General features: G+C 34.2%; 3 protein-coding genes across 3 annotated transcripts; 1 reads left to right on the top strand and 2 right to left on the bottom strand.

Moving 5' to 3' along the window:
* Window positions 1-9,665: 9,665 nt before the first annotated feature.
* Window positions 9,666-11,968, bottom strand: LOC107932143 (heterogeneous nuclear ribonucleoprotein 1). The gene is made up of 2 exons (XM_016864090.2): window positions 11,536-11,968; window positions 9,666-11,150 (listed from the first exon to the last, which is right to left on the bottom strand). Exons 1-2 carry the CDS (start codon window positions 11,755-11,757, stop codon window positions 9,999-10,001), a joined length of 1,374 nt encoding a protein of 457 aa, XP_016719579.1. The 5' UTR covers window positions 11,758-11,968; the 3' UTR covers window positions 9,666-9,998.
* A 1,764-nt stretch (window positions 11,969-13,732) lies between these two features.
* LOC107932169 (protein unc-13 homolog) lies at window positions 13,733-18,777 on the top strand. Its single transcript, XM_016864122.2, has 6 exons — window positions 13,733-14,598; window positions 14,808-15,692; window positions 15,797-16,252; window positions 16,354-16,540; window positions 16,685-17,666; window positions 18,035-18,777. Exons 1-5 carry the CDS (start codon window positions 13,978-13,980, stop codon window positions 17,650-17,652), a joined length of 3,117 nt encoding a protein of 1,038 aa, XP_016719611.1. The 5' UTR covers window positions 13,733-13,977; the 3' UTR covers window positions 17,653-17,666; window positions 18,035-18,777.
* LOC107932170 (protein NRT1/ PTR FAMILY 5.2) lies at window positions 17,743-23,190 on the bottom strand. Its single transcript, XM_016864124.2, has 4 exons — window positions 22,927-23,190; window positions 20,718-20,935; window positions 18,968-19,533; window positions 17,743-18,863 (listed from the first exon to the last, which is right to left on the bottom strand). Exons 1-4 carry the CDS (start codon window positions 23,039-23,041, stop codon window positions 17,978-17,980), a joined length of 1,785 nt encoding a protein of 594 aa, XP_016719613.1. The 5' UTR covers window positions 23,042-23,190; the 3' UTR covers window positions 17,743-17,977.
* Window positions 23,191-27,442: the final 4,252 nt, after the last annotated feature.

The raw sequence follows: 27,442 nt of genomic DNA, 5'->3' as shown, positions 1-27,442 counted from the left end.
TTTTGAGAATGATCCCTTTTTCACTTAAGTCATCATTGCTCAAATTTTATTAAGGTTTTATTACTGATGTGCTACAACGCCTTCCTGCTCAGCTGGCTTTTTCACTTAGTCAGATTGCCCCCACTGTAAACCTCAAAGTTCAATCCACTCGGACACAAAATTTGTACCATCATTCTCCCACTATAACCCAAGGGTAAAAATATATGGCTTTTTCTCAATCCACTCCTATCATAATTCAAGGATACAGAATGTGAAATTCTTTGGTCCTTTACACCATGCCTAAGGTATCGTACCAAAGGCTTATACACAAATGAAGACTTTCTTCTTCGAGGAAACCTCTTCCTATTGTCTGGTGATCATTGCTTACTTATTTTAGCTTTATCACCAACCTGACATCTTGTCACTTTGCTTAATCAATGTTTTTGATGACAAAATCCAATGAGAAAGTCCTAATTTAGACTTTTCCTTCTTAAATTTCCAACCTTTAAATTTAGTGCGTTCTAAACAATAGTCTTGTTTTAGGTTCCTGTATTATTTAGAAACTTCTAAAGTAATATGCAAAACTTCCCTTGTGAAAGTTTTATTAGTCCATTAATCATTATTCCAATGCAACATGCTTGCAACAAGGTCATAACCATGGATAAGAATAAAGTTAATTCTGAGCATAGCTCGAAATGAATAAATTATCAAAAATAGTAAAGAAGGGTAACAAAGAAATTGATTGGGAATGTGTATCTTGGAAAAGAATAAAGTATTCCAAGAACATCAAATTCAATAGTTTGAAAATTGGGTGCCCCAGATATCGCAGCTTGAACCTCTCTGTACAAACTTTCTGAAGACCCTCCTGAGTTTGACATGTGTTTGAGAGATCTACAGTACTCTGTCGATGCCTCAAGGTGTAGCCTACTCTTTCCTGTTGATTCAAATATAACTAGATCACTACATGCCCTAATCTGATTAAGATTCGAGTTGCTCTAATCACTTCATGCCTCATTCTGATCAATATTTGAGCCGCCCTTTTCGGGTTTTCAACTCAAATCCCCTTTGGTCTCAAGGTGTCCTTTGCGGATTTTCACATTGGCCTCTCCTCTTACTTTTTTTTTAAGAATCTGAACTCATAGGATTAGGTATGTCATTGTTATCCCTTCTGATCAAAATCGACGCTTTTCCAAATAAGGCCTTCCACATAAGGTTCTTCCCAGCTTGGGATGAAGTTTTTTTTTGTATGGGAATGATCTTCTTCAATACCAGGTCCCTCTCAAAGAATTCTCTAGGGTGAACCTTTTTGTGAGCTCGTATTATTTGATTTTGGCGCATTTAACCATGATGAATAACTTTGAACATTCCTCTTCAATCGAAATTAATCCAAAAGCTCATGGAGAAAGAATCTTGTATTCAATAGGCAATACCGCAATGGGCCTAGGAGAAAGGCATTGCCCCGGTGGAGTTTTTTTTGGCGATATTAGCATTAATCGTGAACAGACTGCAAACTTTTGATATGGCTGTTGTTCAAATTTAGTACATTGTCAGATGTGATCCTTTTGGGGTTCCATACTGACATAGGATTCTTCAAGAATTTGTTGTCTGCCGACTTTATGACATTGGCATACGAGGCAGCTTCTACCCATTTAGTAAAGTAATTAACGACCACAAAGATGAAATTGATGACCGTCGAACTCTTTTGGCGAGATCGACCAACTGACTTTCATGCCCCACATAAGGAGAAGTCAGGTATCCCAATGATTTTTTTGTAGGGTAAGATCCGTTTTTAGACTTGTTCTACCATCCCTAACAAGTTCGAAAATAGGCTACAATCTATATCATCTTCAAAGTTATGAGATCCCTTTAAACACATATCTCGCTCAAAAGAAGATTCTAAGTTTGTAGCAGTGTCACTCATATCATTGATATCCGGGGACTCATAGTAAGTGCAAAAGCATATACAAAAGGATGTGTGAAAGAATAATTACTTGCAAAGTATGAAAGAATATTGGCTAAAAAATAAATGCAAAGATGTATTTTATTAGAATAATGATGTTCAGACAAGAGCCTATTTCACAAAGGAATTCCTATCATTTTTAGGCTAAAAACAACAAGAATGCTCTGAACATTACTCTAAATAAGCTCTAAAGACTACAGAGATTTCTTCTGTAATCTAGTTACTTAGAACACTCCCAAATTTATAAGGGTGGACATTTAACAATGTCCCTTTTCAATTGTGTCTTCGTATATGACATTGATGTGAACACTTCCCAACACCTCTTCATATACTGCATTCACCCCATTATCAATCATGATTGGGTAGCGGATTTTCTGCATTAGATGAGTCATCCAACTTGACAATACCCACGTTGATGAATTTTTCAATTAGCTTTTTGAAGGTAATACAATTCTCTATTGAGTGCCCCGTAATTCCTGCATAATAATCACATTGTGCGTTAGCGTCATACCACTTGGGATACGGAAGTTGTGGAGGTTTTAAGTAGGAAGGGGCAACAATATGTGCATTGAACAAGTTTTGATATAGCTCCTTATACGACATCGGAATTGGTGTGAACTGGAGCTTCTCAGTACCTTGTTTCACTCCTTGTTGGTTATCAGCTACGTTTCTCTGCTGATTCACCGTAATCATCTTTGAATAATTGGTGTTATTAACCTCATTTTCCTTTTTCTTCGAGGTTGGCCTTCTGCTACCTTTTCCAGCATCTATCTTTTCGTTTCTGATAGCATTTTCTATCATTTCACCATTCATAATTATGTCAGAAAAGCTTTTAGTAGCACTTCCTAACATATGCGTAGTGAATGAGGCTTTCAATGTGTTAACGAAAAGCATTGTCATTTCTCTCTCTAGAAGGGATGGCTGAACTTGGACGGCAACCTCCCTCCACCTCTGCGCGTATTGCTTAAAACTTTCACCGGGTTTCTTTTCCATGTTTTGTAGAGTGATTCTATCAGGTACCATGTCAGTTACATGACTGTACTATTTTATGAATGCCTGTGCTTAATCTCTCCATGAACTAATCCTGGTACGGCTCAGTTGATTGTACCACTTGGATGCTGCCCCTGTGAGGCTGTCCTGGAAGCAATGTATTAGCAGTTGGTCATTATTAACATATCCAGTCATCCGTCTACAAAACATAGTAATATGAGCTTCAAGACCACTAGTTCCATTGTGCTTCTCAAACTTTGGCATTTTGAACTTGTGAAGGAGTACCAAATCTGGAACCAAGCTCAATTCTTTAGCATTAAACCCCTGGTAGCTCTCAATACCTTCTATTGCCCGAAGTTTTTCCTCAAGCCATTTGTACTTTTCCTCTAACTGTTTTGGCAATTCATCCTTCACTTTTTCTTTTCCAGCTATTTCATCGAAGTTAGGGATAGCACGATTAACAAGGTTGTCTCTGGGGTTAGAGCCTGATCCAGCCTGAAAATTCATTGGCGTTGCAGCATTGGCCTGAAACTGCTGAGGCTTAATGGTGACAGAGGATTTGTGCTGATATATCTCAACTTGCTGAAGGGTAAAGCCTGGAGGATAGACAGGTTCCTCACTGTCTCCTTCTTCAACAGAGCTTTTTCCTTTATCAACTCCTCCAATCAACAACTGAGTCAACTTAGCCATCATATTCCCCTGAGATTCCATCATTTTATCCATCATTTTTTGTTGAATCTTCTCAAGTTGCCCATTCATTTGTTGTTGAAGCTGATCTTGCATTTCTTTTTGAAACTGTTCTAGCCTTTGGTCCATGTCTTTAGTTTTTGATCGAGTATCGTAGCGGTGTTTGGTAGGTTGGTCGATTTCCAGATTAACTGAGGAATGATTTTAATCGATTAGGCTCTTTTAGTGGACTTTAATGCGTATGATGTCATGTAATGCGAATGCATGCAATGAGTGCATAAAGAGACATTGATTCTGATTCAATTCCATTTAGAAAACTTTACTAGAAAACAAATCTCTTTACATAAAATGGATATTTATACGGCCTTGCCCTCATAGGCGGAGACATTCGATCCTCTTCTTCATTCGAGCGCTAAGATAAATCTCACGAACTCTTCCAAAACGACGTTTCTTCTATCTCTTTTTTGCTCGATCCGGGTCGTAACTCGTTGCCTACTCATCCGCGTGATGCTCGTTGGCTTCTCTTTAAGAAAGTTCAGCGGCTCTCGAATAATCTTTGTCATCTTGAATCCTTGGGTAACGTAACCATAGTCGTGTAGTCTTCCATTAAACTATTATCCTTCTCTTGTCACGTTTTCTTGGACCATATTCGGACAACCATATTGTCATCCACTTTATCAAGAAACTCATTTCCTTATGACAAGCTCTCTATTGAGCAACTGAGCGTGAATCAACACCTCTTTTTTATGATGAAAATGCTATGTCATGCAATCAAAATAAAACACAAAAGGTCAGTATCATATATAAACATAGAATATAATCAAGAAATAGTAAAACACCTATTAGGATATCTACTAGGGTTTAGTGTGGTTCTACCTAAGGTAAGCTCATAAGGCTCATTATATGCGGTTTAGTTCTAAAGTAAGGGTACCCAAACCAGCAGATTCCTCAATCCTCACCCATTATAGGCTCATATAGACCGAGTTTAGTTCAAGAGAATACATTTCCCTATGGCTGCAGGGAGATGAAAATCTCACGAAGACATAGGTACGGATGTATCCCGGAAGCAGTCCACTAACCTGCATGGAGGTGAAAACCTCACGAAGGACTAGTTTCTCGCTCTCACTTAAAAGGGTAAAATTATTCCACTCATGTAATGCGTAATGCGTAATGCGAACAATACTTAAATCCATTAAGCAAGAACTAATGAATGCAACAGGATACCATGAATTTTTTTTCTAAAAAAAATGAAATTTTCGACCATAAGACAAGAATTAATCAACTTTGTGGCTCGACTCTCTTATTTTTTAAAAAAGGTCCCCAGCGAAGTCGCCAAGCTGTCGAAACCATTTTTTTTAAAAACAAAGGTTTTAGTTGTCGACTTTAAAAAACAAAAAATTGGGAGTCGCCACCAATCTTTTATTGAGGTGTGATTGGATCACCTAAAAACGGATTTGGTCTACGAGTTTTAGAAAAACGGATCCGGGAGTCAGTTACGTACGAGGAAGGATTAGCACCCTCATAACGCCCAAAATTAGTATCAAATTGATTATTTAATGTCTTAAGGTCGAATGAAAAAAATAATCCCTAATTAAATTGAGTTTTTCATTAAGACTCTTTCATTTTAGAGAAGAAAATGTCACATCCAATGCGTTAGGGCACGATATTTTATTTCTTCAAAAGTGAGTTTGTCCAAAATACTTGTGTAATGAAATTTAAAAGAATATTCATTTGTTTAAAATTTACAAGGAAATCGAGGCCCAATAAGTTAGGGCACAATCTCTCCAAATTCTAAACATTGAATATTTCCTTTATTATTTTTTTTAAAAAATCTTCATTTCGAGAAATCAGTGCGTCACATCCAATACGTTAGGACACAACGTGTTGAATTCCCAATAATGAGTTTTTATTTTTTGATTAAAGAGCAATTCTCGATTTTTAGATTTAACGAAGAAAATTGGAACCCAATATGTTAGGGCTCAATTTCCTTGAAAATCCTAAATACGAGTATTATCTCTATTTTGAAAATTTTCTATTTTTAAAATCGAGGAGGAAGATGATGTAATGTTATATTGAATGTATGTATAAATGTCGCAATAACAAATAATAATAATAAATACAACAACGATATAGAAATAACATAAATAGTAAATAAACGAAATTAAATAAAAAAACAATGCCATGCAAAATATCAAATAAATGAGCAAAATAAAAAAAATTTCTTTTAAAATATAGATGTGAACACAAATAAATAACAAATGAAGTAAATAAACAAAATAAATAAAAAGAATAGAAGGTATATAATATATACATCGAAATTATAAAAGACATACATATGATTTACATATAAAATTTTGGATTATAAAATTTATATGAACAAAATATGTAATGCATTTATGAAAATAAAGAAAAATATATAAATATGTGTATATATATATTTATAAATTATAAAATATGTGTTAAAAATATAAGTATGTATTTAAGCATTTTCAAAAATAAATAAAAAAACATAGATATATATGTATATATATAAATATAAAAGAATATTCATTAGAAAAAAATATAAATATAAATATATATACATGTACATATAATATATATACATATAGATACTCTCAAAAATATATATATATACATATAGATTAAATAATAATTACATTATCGAAATTAATTAATAAATATATGTACATGCGTGTATATAAAAATTGTGAAGATAAAATCTAAATAAAATATGTTCTTGTATATCTTCTACAAAAATTTAAAACATATATGCACATATATATTATAAAAAAATGTATGTATGTACATGGAAATAATAATAATAATAATAATAATAATAATAATAATAATAATAAAATTTAAAAACAAAAATAAAAAAGGACTAAATAGTCAACAAAACTAAAACAACAGGAAATAAATGAAATTTAAGCAAAATTTTGGGCCAAATTGCGACACGCGGATTACATGGGGGGCTAAATCAGAAATAATCCATCTCCCCAAAATGCTGTGCAGTGACAGGGACCAATTTGCAATAAAACAAAATGCGAAGCAAAATTTAAAAAAATAAAAAATTTAATTTAAATACGCTACAAAAGTAAGGGGACTGATTGGCAAAATTTCCCATGTGCTATAAAACACGCGGATCTAGTGCCTTTCAGGTCGGGTTGTCGGGTTTCGGCCTATACGACGTCGTTTTGAGGCCACTGAAGCAGACCTCAAACGGCGTTGTTTCATGACCGTTATAAAATCAATTTTTCTTAAAAAAAATTCATTTTTTCCCTTGTTTTAAAACAGCAGAGGAACCCTCTGCTAGGGTTTTGCTCTCCTCACTGCCGCCGCCGTTCAAACCACCCTACGGCCTCCGTCGATGCCTCTGTTTCCAATTGCGACAGAGAGGGCACCAACTCGGCGATTTCGGCGAAAAGGTAAGTTTTCCCTCTCCCAGTGTTATTCCAATATTTTTGAATCTGTTTTCTCTTTTTATTGATTTTCCGGAAGAATCCCCCCATTTTACAATATTTTGAGTCTGCTTTATAGCAGTTATGAACAAAAGAAAAAAGGTATGAAATCTCTTAGTGCATCTCGCTGATTTCCTCCGATTTTCTTGTTATTCTGCCGATTCTTGTTTGCTTTTTTGTTTTATTCCGGGTTTGGGCCGTATAAGCCTGTTTGTAATTCAGATTTGGTTTTTGTAAAAGAAATGGACTGTTCATTAGGGGCAGGTAAAATTTAGGTATTACAAGACATATATAAAAAAATATTATTAATTGAATTAGTTTATTGCTCACTCATATACTAAAACATATATAATAAAAATAATACTCCTACCAAACGTAATATTAATGAATTATAATATACGAAAAATTAGACATTCAAAAAATTTTCTATCTAAATTGAATATTACTTTCTCAAACTAAACTAGATATTACTTTCTTAGTGAATTAAATAGAAAAATGATGGGTACGATCTGCTCAAAAAATGAGAGGATTTGAGTAAAAAATATTTTTTTTATTTTTAATCAAATATATATTTTTTATTTTTAATCAAATATATATTTTGTATATTAAATATATATTTAATATGAGTCGGGCCGGACCAAGCTCAGGCTTAGCAATTTTCTTTCGAGCCAGACTTAGACAAACTTTTAGTCTCATATTTCAAGTCGGGCCGAACCCGAGCCTAAAATTTTGTCTAGACCCGACCCGACCCGACCCATGATCACCTCTAGGTTGAACTCAAATCTCTCAATCTTCACAATCACCAATCTTTTTACATAAAGTTGTTACATATTGGAGCATATTGTTGAGGGATTTCATTCTTTGTCCAAAACCAATGAATTCCTCAACAAGTCCAATACTACTGTCGATAACGTTATCAGAACTTCAAAAAGCGAAAAATATCTATTTAAATGTCAAAAAAAAGCAAACCTTGAGCGATCGGTAACCACGTGGTCTGACTTGAGAATGCTACCACTTCAGCTTTGTTCATCATTAAATTTAAAAAACACTTCTCAACCCAAATTTTTATTTCAAATAAATTTTTTTTGTAAACAAATAACTTTTTAAATAAATTTTTAACTTGACTTCTGGAAAAAAAAAACTTTTCAATGAAGCTTCTCAAAAGTTTTCTGATAGCAATGATCAAACTTTTTTCAAAAACAGAAAACACAGTATTCATCCTCTGGGTTAAAATTGCTGGCAATATAAATTGAGAATTCGTGAAATCATGTTGATAATGAGTTTCAACATCTCAAAAAAAAACCAATAATTCCTTTAAAAACTTAATCTTCATTTGCACTAGCTAAGCAACAGAAGTAGAAAGCAATAGTAGTTTTAGAATAATAAAAGCAGAAAACAACTCATCTTCAAAACTGATCTTGTTTAAAGGCATTAAGCATACAACCTGGATGTCCATTCCAAGGTTTTCACTTCGGTCAAGGCTGCCAAATTGTTGCTGCACAACCATCGCCCATTACTTACCTTCTACCAGCTTTTTCAATTCTCAATGCAATAACTAAAGCTAATGTAATAATCAGAGCTGCGGTTTTCATTGCCTAACTCTATTGATAATAGAGAAGCTGAGTTTTTCTATCCATACATGCTGCCATACATTCACCAAGTCATTTCTAGTGGTTGTCAAGAAGCCGAACGTATAAAAGCTTGATCCTAAATGCTTTGAGCATTCAAATCCTGAAAACATAAACCCTAAGTCCTTATCTCCTTACACCAACCGAAACTCAATTCAACTGCCCAGAATAATGAATAATTATGAGGTTACCAAAAGTATTCATGAGAATTTAACCTACTGCCAGTAAAAAGGAGAAAAAGCCCTTGCATTAAATGTTTGGCAAAACTCAATTAATTCATTCCAAAACTAATGGGAACTTTAAGGACATGTACTTTTCTAGTGCTCTATAAGCAGTAATCACTACTCCAAAGAATCAAAAGGCACACTCAATAATTAGGGAGTACTGTAATCTTGATCTGTCAGCTAAGCTTCGGGTCAACATACCCCCGAGCAGTGTGCTTCACTAATTCAATTCCATCTTGAATAAAACCCCACAGAACCTGGAGGAAGATAGGGAAACCATTCGACTTCAAAAGCCAAGAATTCACGGCGTAGTGGCGAGACCTGGGTGGGGAAGAGCCTCTCCCATCTCAAGTTAATTCAAAATATGAACTGAGCAAGTCCTCTGCTGAACATACCCCTCACTGAACAACCCCCACCACAAAGCTTGGGTTCAGCCATGAGTGGACACTTGACTCCACCTTTGAACTCTTGAGCATCTCTCCGCCTGTACAACACAAGGGCAAATACAGGGGAAAAATGATTATGCCATCCTCAAGTGTCAACTACCACTACGTTTATCGCTATCACTACGAGTGATCAACCCAAGTGGCCCATAGCTCCACTGCTATGAATAAAAATCCTTGGTAAATCTCCATACCCTACTGATCGTATCAAATCAAGCATAATCATATTGTCAAATTTTCCTAGATTGATATAAACAACAAAATATTCAAAATAGCAAGACAACACAAATTTAAGATATATAAACTATTAAGGCTTACTTAAACACTACCAAACATAAGGTACTGGAGCAGCAAGACAAAAAGAAAGAAAGCACGCCAAATAAAACTACACTCAGTAGCACAACTGAATAAAGGCATCTATTATGCCTCAAAACTACTTATTATGGCTAACAAAATAGATACTGCAAGCTACAGGGTTTCAAGCAATCCAACCGATCCCAAGGGGATTTGAAATCCAACTTGAGCCTCTCCTGTGGCTGCTGGGAGTAAGAAACCATCACAATTACAAGAGCAAAGAGAAGGCTATGCACAGAAGAGGTAGAGATCAAGTTGTCGTTCAAGCGATAGGATCACTGCTGTTGAGCTTGTCGGCCCTGTGCACCACCATACCCACCACCATAGCCACCTTGTCCACCATGAGGACCATTGGCCTGACTACCCCCATAATTTCCTGAACCTTGGGATGAATCAGACCTCCATGATGCATTTCCATACCCTGAACTTCCATTTACATCACCATATCCACCTCCCATGTAACCACCACCGCTCCCTTGTAGATCTCCCCCACCTGCACTAGCATTACTATTTGGTGTACCACCAGAACGACCTCCAGCAGCCCCATAACCAGCGTTCCCATAAGATCCATCATTACCTCCATATCCCCCATATCCATAACCTTGACCGCCGTACCCAGTAGCTCCAGTGGGAGATTGGCCAGTAGCTGCAGAACCTGGACCACCGCTACCAGGACCAGCACCCCAAGGAGCAGCATTCCCATAACCCATAGCACCATAACCAGATGGAGTTTGAGTGCCCCATGAACTTCTAGGGGCACCAGGAGGCCCACTTGCATAGCCAGCATTGGGATTCCCATAAGCTGCACCGGCAGGGGCACCATAACCAGCACCTGCACCACCATAATTGCCATAACTACCATAACCAACACCATTACTAGCAGGACCATAACCATAGCCGGGTGCATATCCTGATGAACCATAAGGTGGAAAGCCAGCTCCAGTACCCTGGCCACGCATGTAATTGGAGTCCATACGACCATCGTAAGAACTTGAATTCCCACCAGAAGAACCATATCCCTGGTAACCTCCAAAACCACCAGCACCACCACCCATAGACCGGCTAGCCCCACCAGGATTGGCATCTTTAGGAAGGGCCGGTTTCACTTCAACTTGTTTGCCATTCAAATCATGAAAACTCTTGTGCAAAACCCTATCAACCGCCTCTTCACTGTCGAAGGAGATAAAACCAAACCCACGAGGCCTCTGGGTATTCTGGTCATACATGATTACTACATCAGTTACATGACCATAAGCCTCAAAGTATTGGCGAAATCCATCTTCAGTTAAAGTCGGAGGCAACCCTCCAACAAAAATCTTCTTGGTTCTGATATTTCCACCACCTCCAGAATTTCTACCCTGATTAAAATTACCAGATCTAGCGGAGGTTTGCTGCTCCTCTCTAGATAATGCCCTCTTTGCCTCAACCTGGGAAACAATTATCTTATAATTGGGAACTATCTTTGCACCAGGCAAGGCCAACAAGAATAGAGATAAAATACAGAAACTCGTATAATCTTTACAAATATACATATAGTATAAAAATTAAAAACACCTTAAAGTGCAAAATTGGCTCCAAAAGAATATAGCATACACTAAGAAATCCAAGTACCTTCCCGTGCTTAGAAAGAAAACTTACAATATGTAAAAAAAGGAAAACAAGGAAACATGCAATCATAAAACAGTAAATCAAGAAAAACAACATAAAAACCCCAAATTTAATTCCTTACCTAGAGTTAGTATTAAAAAGGAAAACACACTGCAGATAACAATAACCCTAGAAAATCATCTTAAGAAAATTTAAAAAAATTACCGTTCTACCATCAATGGTGTGCTTTTCTTGAAGAACAGTATCGATGACGGACGGATCTGAGAAGACAACAAATCCAAAGCCACGAGGTCTCCCCGTGACCTTATCTCTCATGACAACAGTCTGCAAGATGTCGCCGTACTGGCCAAAGTACTCCTTTAGCCTATCCTCACTTGTTTCCCATGATATCCCTCCAATAAACAGCTTCCCCTGATCTGAATCCATTCCCCCTTTCTACTCTTTTCTTTTATTCCTCCAAATCTAATGAAACAAGCTTCCGATTATAGCCTTGTTTTAGGTTTTAGGGTTTTGGGGGGTTTTTTTAGGGATTTGGAGAATAACGAAGAGAAAATGTTTTGGGGGCCGATTTTGAGAGAGGAAGTTAGAGCTGCTCTAAAGCCTAGAATAAAGAAAGGGAAGAAAAGTGTGAGGGATCGTGTTGTGTGCTGTTTGGACGGCTGAGATTTTGGAATATTTTTGGGAATGAACGGTTGCGATTTCATGTAGATCGAACTATTGGATCTGATAGGTCTAGTTTCGTTTGGGCTGGGTTTTAAATTAAGAACATAATTTTATGAATAGTTGGTTTATTTGCAAATTTCATGTTGGAATTCATATTTTATTTTATTGTCAGAATTAATTTATTTATATTTGTGAAACCTCACTCAAAGAATATTCATTTTTTCCTCTTTTACCTTTCAGTTCTGTTTTATGTCAAAATATTCTTTCTTTAATAATCAGTAAATTAGAACGAGAAAGTGAAGATATAAGGACTCATCAGAAGTAACAGAGAATCATGCCATGCAGTTAAAAGCATATTGAATCACTATTACTCTTTCTCAGGGTTGAGGCTTAAGATCAGCAACAACTATAATCCAAAATTTAAAAGAATGCTCAGAGGAGTTTTACAGGTGAAGATGGCAACAGAAGGCGTCAAATACTCGGGAATGGAACTTGACATGCTAAACTGAATGGAGTCCAAACTCTCTTTCATGGAAAACAAGCTACTCGACCAATGAGGTAAACTTACCCTGATAAAATTCTATTTCCTTCCATCCCAAAACAATATTTATAATAAAATGGAAATTCTGGTAGCTAGGGAGAAGAAGAGAACACAACGAAACTCGAGCAAAAAAGGATGCAAATCTCGAACAAAGCTCCATTGGCCAAAATAGCATGGAGAAATGCGAATAATCAAAGTTGGGTCTTAAGAGAAACCTTGGTTAAGAAATATTGCTCAAATGAACACTTCCTTGAAAGATGGGAAAAACCGAGAAACTCTAGATTGTGGAAAAGCATGTCAAATGGAAAGAATTATATCGGATAGAGACACCTAATCAAAGAACAATTAGAAATGAGATGTCCATTATGGATAGTCACAATGGAGAAATTTTAGTGAAATATTCTTATTTCAAGACTCACCAATTTACAGATAAACAACATAACCTCGAAGAAAATATGACAGTTTCTATGGAAACTCTAATTACCATGCAAGGTCATTATATTTCTCTGGAAAATTCTTAATGAAGCTTTGTCACGCAAAACTATGATACACACAAGGATTTCATCTATGAGCACATCATGTTAATATTTATTTAATCTTGAAATAAATCTGGTGATAAAGTTAATATTTAATATATAAAAAATATTTTAAATTTTGTTTAATACAAGTCAATTTTAAAATAAATCATTTACGTCTATATAGAAATTTTAAAAATATTAACTTCGTTAAACAATGAACTATATTTTTTAAACAATAAATATTAATTCTGAGTTACATTTAACGTATAAAAAATGTCTCCCATGTCCATCCTAGTTTATGATTGTTATACCCCTAATAGAATGGGACACATGGTAGACTATCGAAGCGTCCATAGCTAACCCCTCGCAAGCTCCTCAAGGACCCTTGGCCAAACTAGCTCACAAATAGTTCGCGAATACAATGGCATTATCACCTGGCCAACCTATAAATAGGAGGATAATGTATTTTACTGCACTTCAACTCAAATCCTCCTATATTGACAATAATATCCATGTCGATTGAGTTAAGACTCAATCCACAACTTAAACCCCGGAATTAATCAAGAATAAAACCAATATTTGATATATATATATATATATTCTTAAAATAGTATTTAAAAAATAAAAATGGGGAGGCTATGTTAAGTGTGAATCACCAACCTATCTTTGCTGATTTGAATGGTACTACAACGTTGTTGCCAAACCCATCAGACAAATCCATGCTCTTTTTTTTCGTCCTCTCTTTTCCTTCTTTGACACAAACATGGTGTCATCCATAACCAACAAAAATTATTCTCTGTATGTTTTGTATTATTCTCTTTCTTTATAAAAAGAAATGTTATCCTTTTTCTGTCCCTTATTTGCCTCGTCGGATATTTTCCCATTCTCCGCCGGTCACTGAGTTCTCCCTTTCGCCCCTCCGTCATGGTCCAATCCCGTCGGGAGTTCTTCTCTGGTCCTCTCTATGGTTTGACCACCTCCCCCACCACCTCCTCTAGCTCCGCCAATATAGACCTTGCATGGCCTTTTGGCAAGCTTGAAACTATCGACCATGATGATATTCGTGAAACGGCTTACGAAATCTTCTTTACGTCTTGTCGTTCGTCGCCGGGATTCGGGGGTCGGAATGCTTTGATGTTTTATTCATCACATGAGAATCAGCATAATCATCACGGGGATGAAGGGAGTTCGGGTGGGCTATCATCACAAGGACCGGGTTCACCTAGTCGGCGGGCTAACCATGGGGCGGTGAATGCCCCTTCCAGTAGGGTTAAAAGGGCTTTGGGGTTGAAGATGGTGAAAAGACCACAACATACTAGGAGGATGTCAATGTCTTCTTTGAATTTCAGCAGCGATGGCGGTGGTGGGTCGTCTTCGCCATCGTCTCCTGGTTCTAGCCCTGGTGTCGGTTCAGCGTTTTCGACGTTGCCGGGGAGGCCTCGACGACCTTTGACATCGGCGGAGCTTATGAGACAACAAATGAGGGTGACAGAACAAAGTGATAATAGACTTAGGAAGACTCTCATGAGAACCCTTGTTGGCCTAGTAAGTACCACATATCACCGTCTACAATGCATATTACTTGTTTGTGTTTATGTTCTTCAATTAATTTCCCAATTCATTTGTTCCTTTTAATTGATGTGAAAAGTAACATTATAATGTTTAGATCCTTAGGATTGAATTTGGGATTGATTTGCAAGCTTAATTAGGTGCTAAATGCTGCTGTTTAATCTCTCCATGTTGGTTTTGAACAGACAGGTAAGAAATCAGACAATATCATTCTTCCACTCGAGCTTATTCGATTTATTAAACCATCTGAATTCAACGATCCGCACGAGTACCACATTTGGCAAAAGCGTCAACTCAAAATCCTAGAAGCAGGCCTTCTCCTCTACCCATCGGTTCCTATCGAGAAATCAAATTCTTTAGTGACGTGTCTACGCGAGATAATCCGTTCCAGTGATTTCAAGCCTATAGACATTAGCAAGAACTCTGACACGATGAGAACATTGAGCAATACCGCCATTTCTTTAGCTTGGCGAAGTACCAATGGCTCTCCTAACAATGTGCCCCATTGGGCTGATGGATTCCCTTTCAACATTCACCTCTACACTTGTCTCCTTCAGGCCATATTCGATATCAGGGACGAAACCCAGGTCCTTGACGAGGTCGATGAATTGCTAGAATTGATGAAAAAGACATGGACTACGTTGGGGATCAATAGGCCGATTCACAATGCTTGTTTCACTTGGGTGCTTTTTCAACAATATGTTTCAACTAATCAAACGGAGCCTGATCTTCTTTATGCCGCATATACTATGTTGACAGAGGTGGAAAACGACGCTAAAAAGCCGGATAGAGAGGCATCGTATGTGAAACTATTGTCTTTAATGTTGGATTCAATTCAAAATTGGGCAGAGAAGAGGTTACTTAGCTACCATGATTATTTCAACAAAGGAACTATTAGTGGAATTGAAAGTCTTTTGCCTTTGGCATTATCTTCAGCAAAGATTTTAGGTGAAGATGTTAAGATCATGGAAGGGGAAGGGGGTGAAAATGGGGATATAATGCTTGTGGATTCAACCAGTGATCGTGTAGATCTTTACATTCGATCTTCTGTGAAAAATGCATTTGCAAAGGTGAGTAATGTACTTTGTCGGCAACTATCTTGACCAATTACTCGTTTTTTCGGCATAATTTTCGTTTACTCCTTAGTGTTCTTTTTTTGTTGTTGTTGCTATAGATGGTAGAAAATGAAAATGCCAAACTTGCAAATACAGAAGAAAAGGAAGAACCTAGTGTAACTATATTAAAATTCGCTAAAAAAACTGAGGTGTTGGCCGAGAAAGAGAAAGAGCTTTTTAGTCCTATATTGAAGAGATGGCATCCGGTTGCAACCGGAGTTGCGGTTGTCACACTACACCAATGTTATGGGGCACTGTTGAAGCAACATTTGTCTGGGACACGTATGTTGAACAGCGAAATAGTTGGGGTACTACAAGGAGCTTCAAAACTAGAAAAGGTTTTGGTTCAGATGGTGGTCGAAGATTCCGTAGAATGTGAAGATGGAGGAAAAGGAATTATTAGAGAAATGTCGCCATACGAGGTTGATTCAATCATATTGAAGCTTTTGAGACAATGGATAGATGAAAGGCTAAAAAAAGGGAAAGATCTTCTTTCTAGAGCAAAAGAAACCGAAGTCAGTCAATTTCTTTGTAATTTCTTTATCGAGTTCATAACTAAGAAAAAGAAATAATCTTATGATTGAGCTTACTAATTGGTTTTAGTTTTATGTTGTAGAATTGGAATCCCAAGTCCAAATCCGAGCCATATGCGCAGTCCGCTGAGGAGCTACTGAATTTGGCCAAGGAAATGGTGAAAGATTTCTTCGAAATTCCAATCGGAATTACCAACGATCTGATTCTTGATCTAGCTGAAGGTTTAGAGCAGCTCTTCCAAGAATACACTACCTTTGTAGCATCATGTGGTGAGAGTCATCTCGTTGTGTTTCATACACTGTTTTAAGCTTACTCGATTTCCTGGAACAATTTTAATTATTCTTAGCAATAAGTCGATAACATATAGGGATGATGTATTTCTCGTTTTTGATATTTCATTTTTTTTGTTTCAGGGTCAAAAAAGAGTTATCTCCCTACACTTCCTCCTCTAACCAGATGCAACCGAGACTCAAAATTCTTCAAAATCTGGAAAAAGGCCAGTCCTTGCAGTGTTGGAGTAGAACATATGCATCGAATTGTGAATATGGATGGTCACCATTCTCGCCCATCGACAAGCCGTGGCACACAACGCCTTTACATTCGACTCAATACCTTGCACTATCTAATCACTAACCTCCCTTCTCTTGATAAAGCTCTAGCCACCTCTCCTAAAGTTTCAACACAAAACAATTCCAGTGGAAGAAGTGGACGCGGTGCTTCATATTCCTTCTTTGAAAATGTTAATGCATCTATTCAATCTGCATGTGATCATGTATCAGAAGTTGCTGCTTACCGCCTTATCTTCCTTGACTCGAATTCTGTTTTCTACGAGAACCTTTACGTTGGTGACGTAGCCAATTCAAGGATTCGACCTGCAGTCAAAATTCTAAAGCAGAACCTTACACTTCTTAATGCAATAGTCATAGATCGGGTCCAAGCAGTAGCAATGAAAGAAGTCATGAAAGCATCATTCGAAGCTTTCCTCATGGTTTTGCTCGCTGGTGGACCATCTAGGACCTTTAATCGGTCCGATCACGAGATGATCAATGACGATTTCGACAGTTTGAAAAGGGTATTTTGTAATTGCGGAGAAGGATTGATATCTGATGATATAGTCAAAAAGGAGGCTGATACCATTGAAGGGGTTATATCATTGATGTCTCTATCCACCGAACAACTAACGGAAGATCTCAGCATTATCACTTGTGAAACTAGTGGAATAGGTCTTGTAGGCACGGGGCAAAAGCTACCTATGCCACCAACAACAGGAAGGTGGGATAGATCCGATCCAAACACAATACTAAGAGTTTTGTGCCATCGGAATGATCGAGTCGCGAATCAATTCCTAAAGAAGTCATTTCAATTGGCAAAAAGGAAATGACATATGTGATACAGGTAATGTATACATTTTTGCATATCCGGAACAGATTCTTTTTGTTTTGGGGGGTGTATTCATAGCATTGGTTCTCAATGATCTAAATTATATTCTTTTTATATTGAAAGGAAACTAGAGCGCAAGCACAATGTATCAAATTCGGTTACCTTAAATGTTATAACAAGATCTTTTGGGGGGTAGAGATAGCAACTGTGCATTTTTCTTTTGCTTCATTTTCAATTCTTTTGTAACATTAGGCAACCTTTTAATTGTTCTTCAACACATAGAATTTCAATGGAGAGTATAAGTGATATTGTTCAACGTTGTTCCATCAAGCTATTCCTTTAGCTGCTTCTTGATTTGATGCTTTTAATCTCATCACCTTCAGTTCTTCCGTAAGCACGTGCATCGATTCCGAAACTTCGGCCTTGTAGACATAGAACCTGATCATTGCCATGAAGAAAATGAAGTTCAAGAAGTTGAGTACTGCGAAAAATGCATAGTAGTAATCAAGATGAGACTTGTTTAGGTTGTTCAAGATCCATCCTTGGTGACCGTCCCTTTGAGTGATATCAGAAACTGTTGACAGAAGGAAACTGCTGAGAAAATTCCCGATCCCTAGACTTGTTGATGAATAAGAAGTACCGAGGCTCTTCATGCTTTCTGGTGCTTGATCGTAGAAGAACTCGAGCTTAGCCACCTCTAGAAATGCATCAGCTGTTCCCATGAGCACAAATTGGGGAAGTAGAATGAATATGGTTAATGGAAGTTGGCCTCCATTTTCAACTAAACCATGTTGCTTAGCCACATTAAGCCTATACCTCTCGGTTAAAGAAGCAACCGCCATGATTATGAAGTGAAGAACAAGGCCAATCCCCATCCTTTGAAGTAGAGTGATGCCCCTCGGATTATTAGTCCATTTCCGGATGACCGGAACGAAAAAGCGGTCATAGAGGACGACACAAACAAGCATCGAAATCGTCACGAATCCGGCTAAACTCGCCGGGGGAATCTTAAAGTTCCCTATATGTCTATCAAGGGTGGTGCCTTGTTTTATAAATAATGTATTGATTTGTGCAATCATGGTACTTGGCACAAATGTAGCAATCAAGATTGGGATCATTCTTAACATTTGTTTAGTTTCCTCTACTTGGGTTACTGCGCTTAGCATCCATGGATCTGTTGACCCAGTTTTCACAGCAGCTTTATTCAAAAACCTGCAATTTACACACCCAAAACGAGTAAATTGAATTGTGTTTTGGGTTTAAAACCGAGTTTCGCTCCACCCTAGTAACTAATGCGAACAATAATTAATACTAACCTCAAAGTTGGTGTCGAACCAATCATGAACTTCCCATTCCTAGCATACTCTTCCAAGTCAAGTTCATGTAGTTCTTTAGGGTCACTAGGAAGTGGCACCCTCCATTTCCTAGCGGCGGCCACTATGACCATAGCCATCTTCGTGAACGGACTCCCGGCGGGTACCCGGTGCCGATAAAACGGGGTGCCAGCTAAGAAAATCATAACAGAAATCACGAGCCCGAGCGTGGGTAAACCGTACCCTAAGGTCCAACCGACATTGTCTTGAATGTATACGAGGACCGTGTTGGCAAAGAGTGTCCCAAAGAAGATGCTGAACATCCACCAATTGAAGAATGATAGCTTGCTAGCCTTCTCTTTCGGATGGAAATCATCAAACTGGTCGGCGCCAATCGTCGAAATGTTCGGCTTCGTGCCACCAGTTCCGATGGCTAACGTATATAATGCACCGAAAAACGTGGCTAACTGTAATGTTGATGCCTTCTTGCAATCGTCTATGTTGGGTTGGTGACAAGGTGGTGGTTTTAGTCCAGGGATTGATACTGATAATGTCAGCAATGACATTCCCTGTTGATCGAATATATATGTAATTGATTTAATGGAATGGTTTTCACTAAAAGATTAAAGGCTTAAAATCACATTAATTATTAAAAAAACACGTTAATTAGAATTTAAATTTTGACAACAATAAGTATAAAATATTAATAAAGGTGTTTCATCAGTTCAATCGATTTTTTTTTTCATCATCATCATCAACAACAACTAAGCTTATCTATAGCCTTGGGCATACAAATTTTCAGGGTCCACTCTACTATCATTTTTATTTAATATTTAATATTTATGTTTAGACTCCAACAATATTAGGGGATTGACAAATGTCCTATAATATATATTTTTTATTACTATTATGTTTTTTTTTCTTTTATTAAACTTTTAACCATAAATAATTAAATATATTTATTTTACCCATATTTTAAATAAATTTAATTTTTCAATTTCAATTTCATTTTGGACCGATAGCATGTGGGTCTAATTCAATGTGAATTGATGTACCAAATTGACTAAGATATGTACAAAAAAATATAGACTTTGTAGACATACAAAGTTGAAATTGTGACATGTTTGACAATAATTTCCAACCCAATAATATACAGTACCTTAGACATTAATCATCATCATCTATTTATTGTCTTGTAACAAAAGAATAAATAAATAAATATATTCAAAGTCTCACATTTTGTCCATGTTTGAAAACTCAATGTTATTTTCTTGGTGATTTTACTTAAATCTCTCTCTTCTTTGTTCTGTTTTGCAACCATGTGATCTTATTTGATATTTCAAACCATTTCTTTTCTTGATTGAATGAGTGATTAAAAAATCTAACATAATGAGTTTAGATTTAAAATTTTAATTATCATGGGATTGAGATAAGGATAAAATTAAAACTTTTCGTAGAGTATTTTTTAAGATGATAAAACTAATTATTCTTATTATATATGTGACGTGCTTGTAATATGCATGCATGCGTATAAAAAATATCTATACTACAAGTACGTCACTTATATATAATAAAAATGTTTTTTCGTAAGACCAATTAATATAGACTATTTTTATCAGTGGGGTTGGGGTGTTTTAAGCAAAGCTCGCGAATAGGCTTAATTAAAATTAAAATTCAATTGATAATATTGTTAATTGGCTAAAAACCCTAAATTTTAAAAGTTAAAAAAGTAGGAGAAAAATAATAAACTTACAGTGACGTAAATGAGAGAGGCAAAGACAAAGGTCCAATAGCGTCCAAGATGAGCGTCGGCAACATAGGCACCCAAGATTGGGGTGATCCAAATGGTGCCCACCCAATTGGTCACATTGTTCGCTGATTTCACTGTGCCTTGATGCAGTTTCTTAGTCAAATATAGCACCAGATTCGACGATATTCCATAATACGCCATTCGTTCAAACACTTCATACACTGCACAAAACACGTTGGATTCGTATTAATTAATGATGTTCTTTTTCTAACAAAGCGGCGCTCACACTTTCAAAAACAACAAAAACGAGAGAGTAAGGCTTTGCTATGGTGACTGGGATTCAACACTATCTACTCTCCATACACTTGTTATGGTGATTTACTATTTTAATGTCGTATTTAAAAATCTAGCTTTGATCGTTAATATTGTTGAATTCTTTTAATAAATTCCCGTTTATTAGGTTATTTTATTGGTTAAATAGTTATCGAGTGAGTTTTTTTGTTATTTCAAAACGTCACACTAATAGATTTAATAGAATAATTTTAACAGTATTAATAGTTTAATTTAAATTTTTTAATTTAAAAAGTAAAAAAATTAAATCTCAAATATGAAAAGAATACTTGAATCATGTTTTAACCTTTTTTAAGATGGTACTTTTTTCACTTATAATTTACATATTTTATTATTATTCTTCTTCTAAGTTTCAACTTAATATTCTGTATAAAATCCATAGAAATTAAAACCTTAAACCTATCGGATAATTTAAATAATTCTCAAACCGATAAAGTCAACTTCAAGAGAGGTAGACAAGGTTTTAGTCTCTCCTCGTCTATACGACAAAATTACATTTTGACTCTTCTCAAATTTTATAATTCAATACACTACATCATTGTCTTTTGTCTCCCCTGAAATTAATGACTTCATTCTTACAAAACGAACATTTCAATTTGAATTAATTTCTTATTTTCTCAATTTTTCTTACTCAACATTAGTTTTCGATACTTCGTTGTCATCATATGCTGATAGGGTTTTTTTTTTTTAAATGTAGGTCCATGATGGACACATCCATGGGTCTATGAAAAGAAAATCAATTTTTATTTTTCTCTATTAATTGACGACGAGATATTTTTTCAATACATCATAGTTCCCCGAAAGAAAAACGCGTTATAAATGTCGAAATTTAAATTTAAAATATTTATTAAATATTATAAACCAATCGAATTAAGATTCAAGTTTATAGAAGACGGGTGAAAGATATAAAAGATGGGAGAGAAAAATGGAGGTGACATTAAATTAGGTCTTAAATTTGTGGAAAAAGGAAGCTTCTTTAATTTATTATTTGGTAGTTGAACCAAATTAATGCCTTTTTATCAAACTTTTAAATTGATAAAAAAAAGTACTAAAATCATCACGTTTTGTCTTTAAAAAAAAGTAAAATCCAAAAAGACTTTTCTCTTGCAATGAATCTATTAAAAGATTATTGTCTTAAAAGAAAAAAAAAATAGAAGTCTGAAAATATATTCCACTTGAGCAAGGCCGACAGCGGCTTTGGTTATTTAAAATTTTGTATTTTAGTCCTTTTTAAAAATTTAATGATTTAATTAAGTCTTTTTTATGTAAAACTTTTAAGTTTTACCCTCGAATTTTGTTTTTCAGTAATAATAAAATATGTAATGATCCAACCCGAAAACCCATAGTTAACATATGGGTTAAATAACCTCAAGATGCTCCATTTGAGGGGAGCCTTCCTCGTCCTCTCTACTTCGGGCTCTCTAGTCTTGAAGAATAAAATCACTTATCCCTATCTCTTTTCAAAACTGTTGATTCAATACATCAACATGTATCTTATATTTTTTCGATCCATAAACTATTAATTTCATCTTGTTTTACCCCAAAACACAATACCCACTGATCAAAACGTAATAAGTGACAAATTCTTAAGGACAATATGAATTGTACCTAAATGAGAAAAGTAACATAATTTGAGGACTAATTTTGTAGTTGAGTTATTTAGGAATAAAGCAAGAAATTCCAAATGTCGTGACTCAAATCCCAAACGTATAGAATTCCACCAAAAGGGAGAAAACGAAGGAAAGGAGAGAAACCCACAACTTTCTCGGGATCTTATCCCGAGATTAATTTCACCTTTGTGCCAAAAGGGGGAAAAAGGAAGGGGGGAAATTGCAAAAACAAAAGAGATGAAGGTTTTTACCAACAACAAAGGAGCAAGCAGTCCATCCACCTCTCTTGGATCTACGAACTGGGTTTCCTTTAAGATCCACAGTTCCATCTTGTGTATAATCATCTATTCCTTCTTCAACCGCCATTGATGAACAACAAACTAAGGTTCTATATGTATATATATATATTTATAAGAACTAGTTTGGGTTTCTTTTTAGTCCTTTATATAGATACTCATGCATTTTGCAATGGGGGGAGTTTGTGTATATCCATCCCTTTTATAGACATTTGATTTGATTCTCTAAAAGATACTACCAATCTCTTCAATATATTTATTATTTTTTTGCATTTTCCACCCCTTTGGTTTGACTTGGATTTCGAAAGGCCTTGCCTAATTTTTCCTTTTTTGGATTTATTTTACATTGAAAGAAAAAAAAAAGGGTTTATTGCACAAGCTTGCCTAAAGAAAATCGAATTCGGTTCAATTACTTTTTAGAAAAATTTGAGTTATTAAGCGAGTTGAATTCGAGTAAATTAAAAAAATATTCGGGTCAAGATAAAATTTAAAAAAATCTATGGGTTAGAAAAGATTTTGGGTAGAATAATTTAAATGAAATTATAAATTTTTAAGAAAGAAGAAAATGTAATTCTTTCATTTAACTAAGGGATTGAAAAGAGATTAAATTTAATTATTAATTTTAAGATGAGCTAGAAAAGCAATTATACCTTTAAATTAGTGCCATTCCAACTCTAGTTTAAACCAAAGAGCAAGGGCATAGTGGAGTAAGGGAGTAAAGGACTAAGGGGCAGGGCCTTAACCACCCCTGTTTATTGTTCAAATTACATTTTTAACCTTCCTTAAAATTGGTAATTCAATTTAAGTCCTTTTAACATTAAATCTTTAGTTTCGAACCCCTGAAATTTAGTCCTCGATGGTGGATACGAAATACCTAACTTCATCCCTAATTAAGAGATAAACGAATTTTAATGGAAAGTAATTGAAGGATCGTGTGATTCAATTGATAGCAATATACTTACAACATTTACATACGATTCCGTCGAAAACCACAACATTTCTAAAACAGACATGTGATTTAAAATTGTACTAAAAATACAATGTTTAACATTTAGGCCAAACAACAAAGACGAATATTAGATGTAATAATAAGGTACATTGCATTAAGATGGAGAGAATTTGAGACAGTCATAAATCCCGAAATAATCATTTTCCATGAACAGTAAAACGGACAAAAAAAATAAAACAATAAAAATAGAAATTATTATTATAACCAACCCTCTAATGGTGGATCTTACAGTTAAGTTTTAGAGGGGCCTAACTAAAATTTTCAAAAACTTTAGAAGTTTAATGAGATTTTTCTTTCAAAAAAATTTGGTTCTAATTAATTTGTTTTCAAATTTTATGAGATTAATGAGAATTTCAAAAAAGAAAAAGAAAAGAAAGAAGAGCCCATGTCTCTTTCTTTTAAATATTATTTTTTAATATTTTATTATATTCCTGTAGAGCACTTGTCAACCACTTAACTCTTTGGAGTCTAAAACGTCACTCGCAATGTACCAAATATTTTTTTAATTTATAAATAAAATTTTATTTATTAAATACGTCTAATAAAATATTAAAACAATAAATTTAACTATTTTATTAAAACAATATTTTAACTAAATTTTATTTTTTATATTTCAATCTAGAATAAAATTAATTTTATTAAATTTTAAATTAAGGAATTGTTACAGGGAACTAATTTAATAAAAAATATACTTCGTATTTTATGGTTATTGTTGTTACAGATAAAAAAAATGGTTATAAAAGATAGAAATAAAATATAAAAATTGATTTTACAATAAACTCAACTATTATAATAAAATATGATTGTTATAATGAGGGTTGAGGATTTCGATTTCAAATAAAAACTTATAATAATAACAGTCTAAGCAAATTGTCATTAGTTAAGCCATTTAAGTCCAATATTTGTTTGCAAGCAAATGGCGTAATTGAACGTCTGTTTGCAATCAATTAAGTCAACTCTCTCCTCCAATTATTCTACATTAAATTTGACCATTACTATTTTTAAAAAAATCAAATTTGATCATTAATTTTTAAAAGATGATCGAATTTTTGTGTTTTTTAACAGAAATACTGACTAAAACGTTAAAGTATTGAGCTGTTTATTACGCCGCCTAATAAGAAATTTTCTTTTAATATAAGAATATATATATAATATTATATACAAGTTAATTAGTTTAGACATAATTATATGTTTTTAATTTACCACTGCTAAACTTATTTATTTGTCAATTAGTCCAATTGATAAGAAACTAAAATTATTTTTTTACAAAATTGATTTTGATGATAGATTATTATATGTATTCTGTCAACGTGTGGAAAAGTGCATTTTGAAAGAGAAATTAAATATAAAAAAAAATGAGAATAATATTAAATTTGTTCATGGTAACACTTAAAACTATTTTTTAATCAGATAAACTTCACTCGAATTTGAATTTTAGCCCTCCAACTTTACAAAAAAAAATTATTTTAGCTTTCTATTTAATTTTTTTTAGCCCTTAAACTTGTATTTTTGTTAAATCACTCTAAAATAGATGCAAAAGTTAATATTTTTTAACTTTATTGACGTGACATACATGTGGATTGCTACGTAAATTTTTAATTAAATTTTTAGAAATATTTAAAATTGAAAATTATTTTTTAAATATTTAATTTGACCGTCCACGTATATACCTTATTTCATCTATATTTTAAAACTGTTTGATGGACAAATCGATTATACCTCACGCACATTAATTAGATTTAATCAACATGAAAATGTACCTCCTTTATAAAGTAAAGTGTGATTGTCATGAAATTATGATTATTTTTCAATAAATCTACTATTTTATTTTAGAAAAAGGGTCCCAATCTGGATCTTACGTCTTGCTTCCTTCTCAATGGGCATTACAATTAATTATCGCAAATTGGAGAAGAAGACAAAAATAATCAAAATCTAGGGAGTCAATTTAGACAATCGATAGCTTAAAAGATAATAAATCCCATTATTATATGATTAACTCAAAACTTAATCTATTGTTCAATTAATGTAATTTTTTTTAAAGTTTCTTTGTGGTTGAGGCTCGGGTTGCATTGGAAGGTCTGAATTTAATTTGGGATCAAGACTTCAAACAAGTAGAATTGGAAAGTGATAATGCACTGCTATTCAAAGCTATTCAGAACAATCTCACAATAGCAAATAATGTCGATGAAGTTAAAACGGTTCACAGTTATTGCTCTAAGGCTTGATAGGTTAAATTTAAAGACATTCATAGAGATAATAATAAAGTTGTTGATTGTCTTGCTAAAACAGTTCGGAGTGATTTAGATTAATTGGTTATCAAATAGAAAACAAAATCGAAATTGTAACAACTTTCTTGTACTAACTATGTGCTGCAAATTAGGATCTAAATGTGAATAATATTATATAGTTGAGAATTAATAAAAGGATTAGAATTTTCTATAACAAGGATTATATAATTTTCTGTAATATTTAAAAGTTTTAAATATTTTTAACAATCTCTTATAATTTTTTTATAGTTCTTAATAAATTTTAATCGGTTTTCTATAATTTCTTTATAATTTTTAATAATCATTTTTAAAAAATATTATATCCAGAATGAATCTCGACAAAGGGATGTCTAAGTTACTTTAGAGTTGCATTTTAGTAATTTTCTAAGACTTTTTTTTCATTTTCTAAATGTTTAGTGACATGATAAAATAATGCATCAACATCAATGACACATGACATGTCATGTGTTGTCGTTTGCTTACTCAAATAGTTATGAAAGCAAAAAATTACAATCAATGTTAATGGGAAGCTGGGTTAATTAATATTTCAAGTTTAAGAGCTCGGGTGAAAGTTTTCGATAAGAACTTAATTAATATTTTAATTTTTTAAACATAATGACTTATTTGACTCTCTAACTTTATAAAAAAAGTCATTTTAGCTCTCTATTTAATTTTTCTCTCTTTTAACCCTTAAACTTGCGATGTTTGTCAAATCACCTCAAAATAGATTAAAATGTTAATGTCTGTTAATTTTGTTAATGTGACATACACATGGATTGCCTAACACAGAATGAGTATTTTGGCATATGATCAGTTGGAATGAGTATTATGAAGAAAAAATTTCACCAGAACATTTTAACCAGAATAATTAAGGGTGTTGACTATTTAAACTAATTGGTGATATTATAAAAACAAATGAACAAATTACGTCAAAATATAGTATAGATACTAAATCTTAAATTTAAACATAATAATAAATTGACATAAAATAATCTATACCTAACACAACCATTTAAAAAAAATTTAAAAATATTTTTTAATTAAAAATTTCAATTAGTAAAGAAATAATTATTTTAATAAACATATGATAAAAATTATAATATAAATAAAATTATTTAAAAAATTGAACAAAACATTATAATAAAGACAATTTTTTAATTGCGTGCTTTATGTCGATGAGGTATTTATACATTGA

The sequence above is a fragment of the Gossypium hirsutum genome, chromosome D02 (assembly GCF_007990345.1).
Source record: "Gossypium hirsutum isolate 1008001.06 chromosome D02, Gossypium_hirsutum_v2.1, whole genome shotgun sequence".
NCBI lineage: Eukaryota > Viridiplantae > Streptophyta > Magnoliopsida > Malvales > Malvaceae > Gossypium > Gossypium hirsutum.
This window is presented reverse-complemented; position numbering and strand designations above follow the sequence as displayed.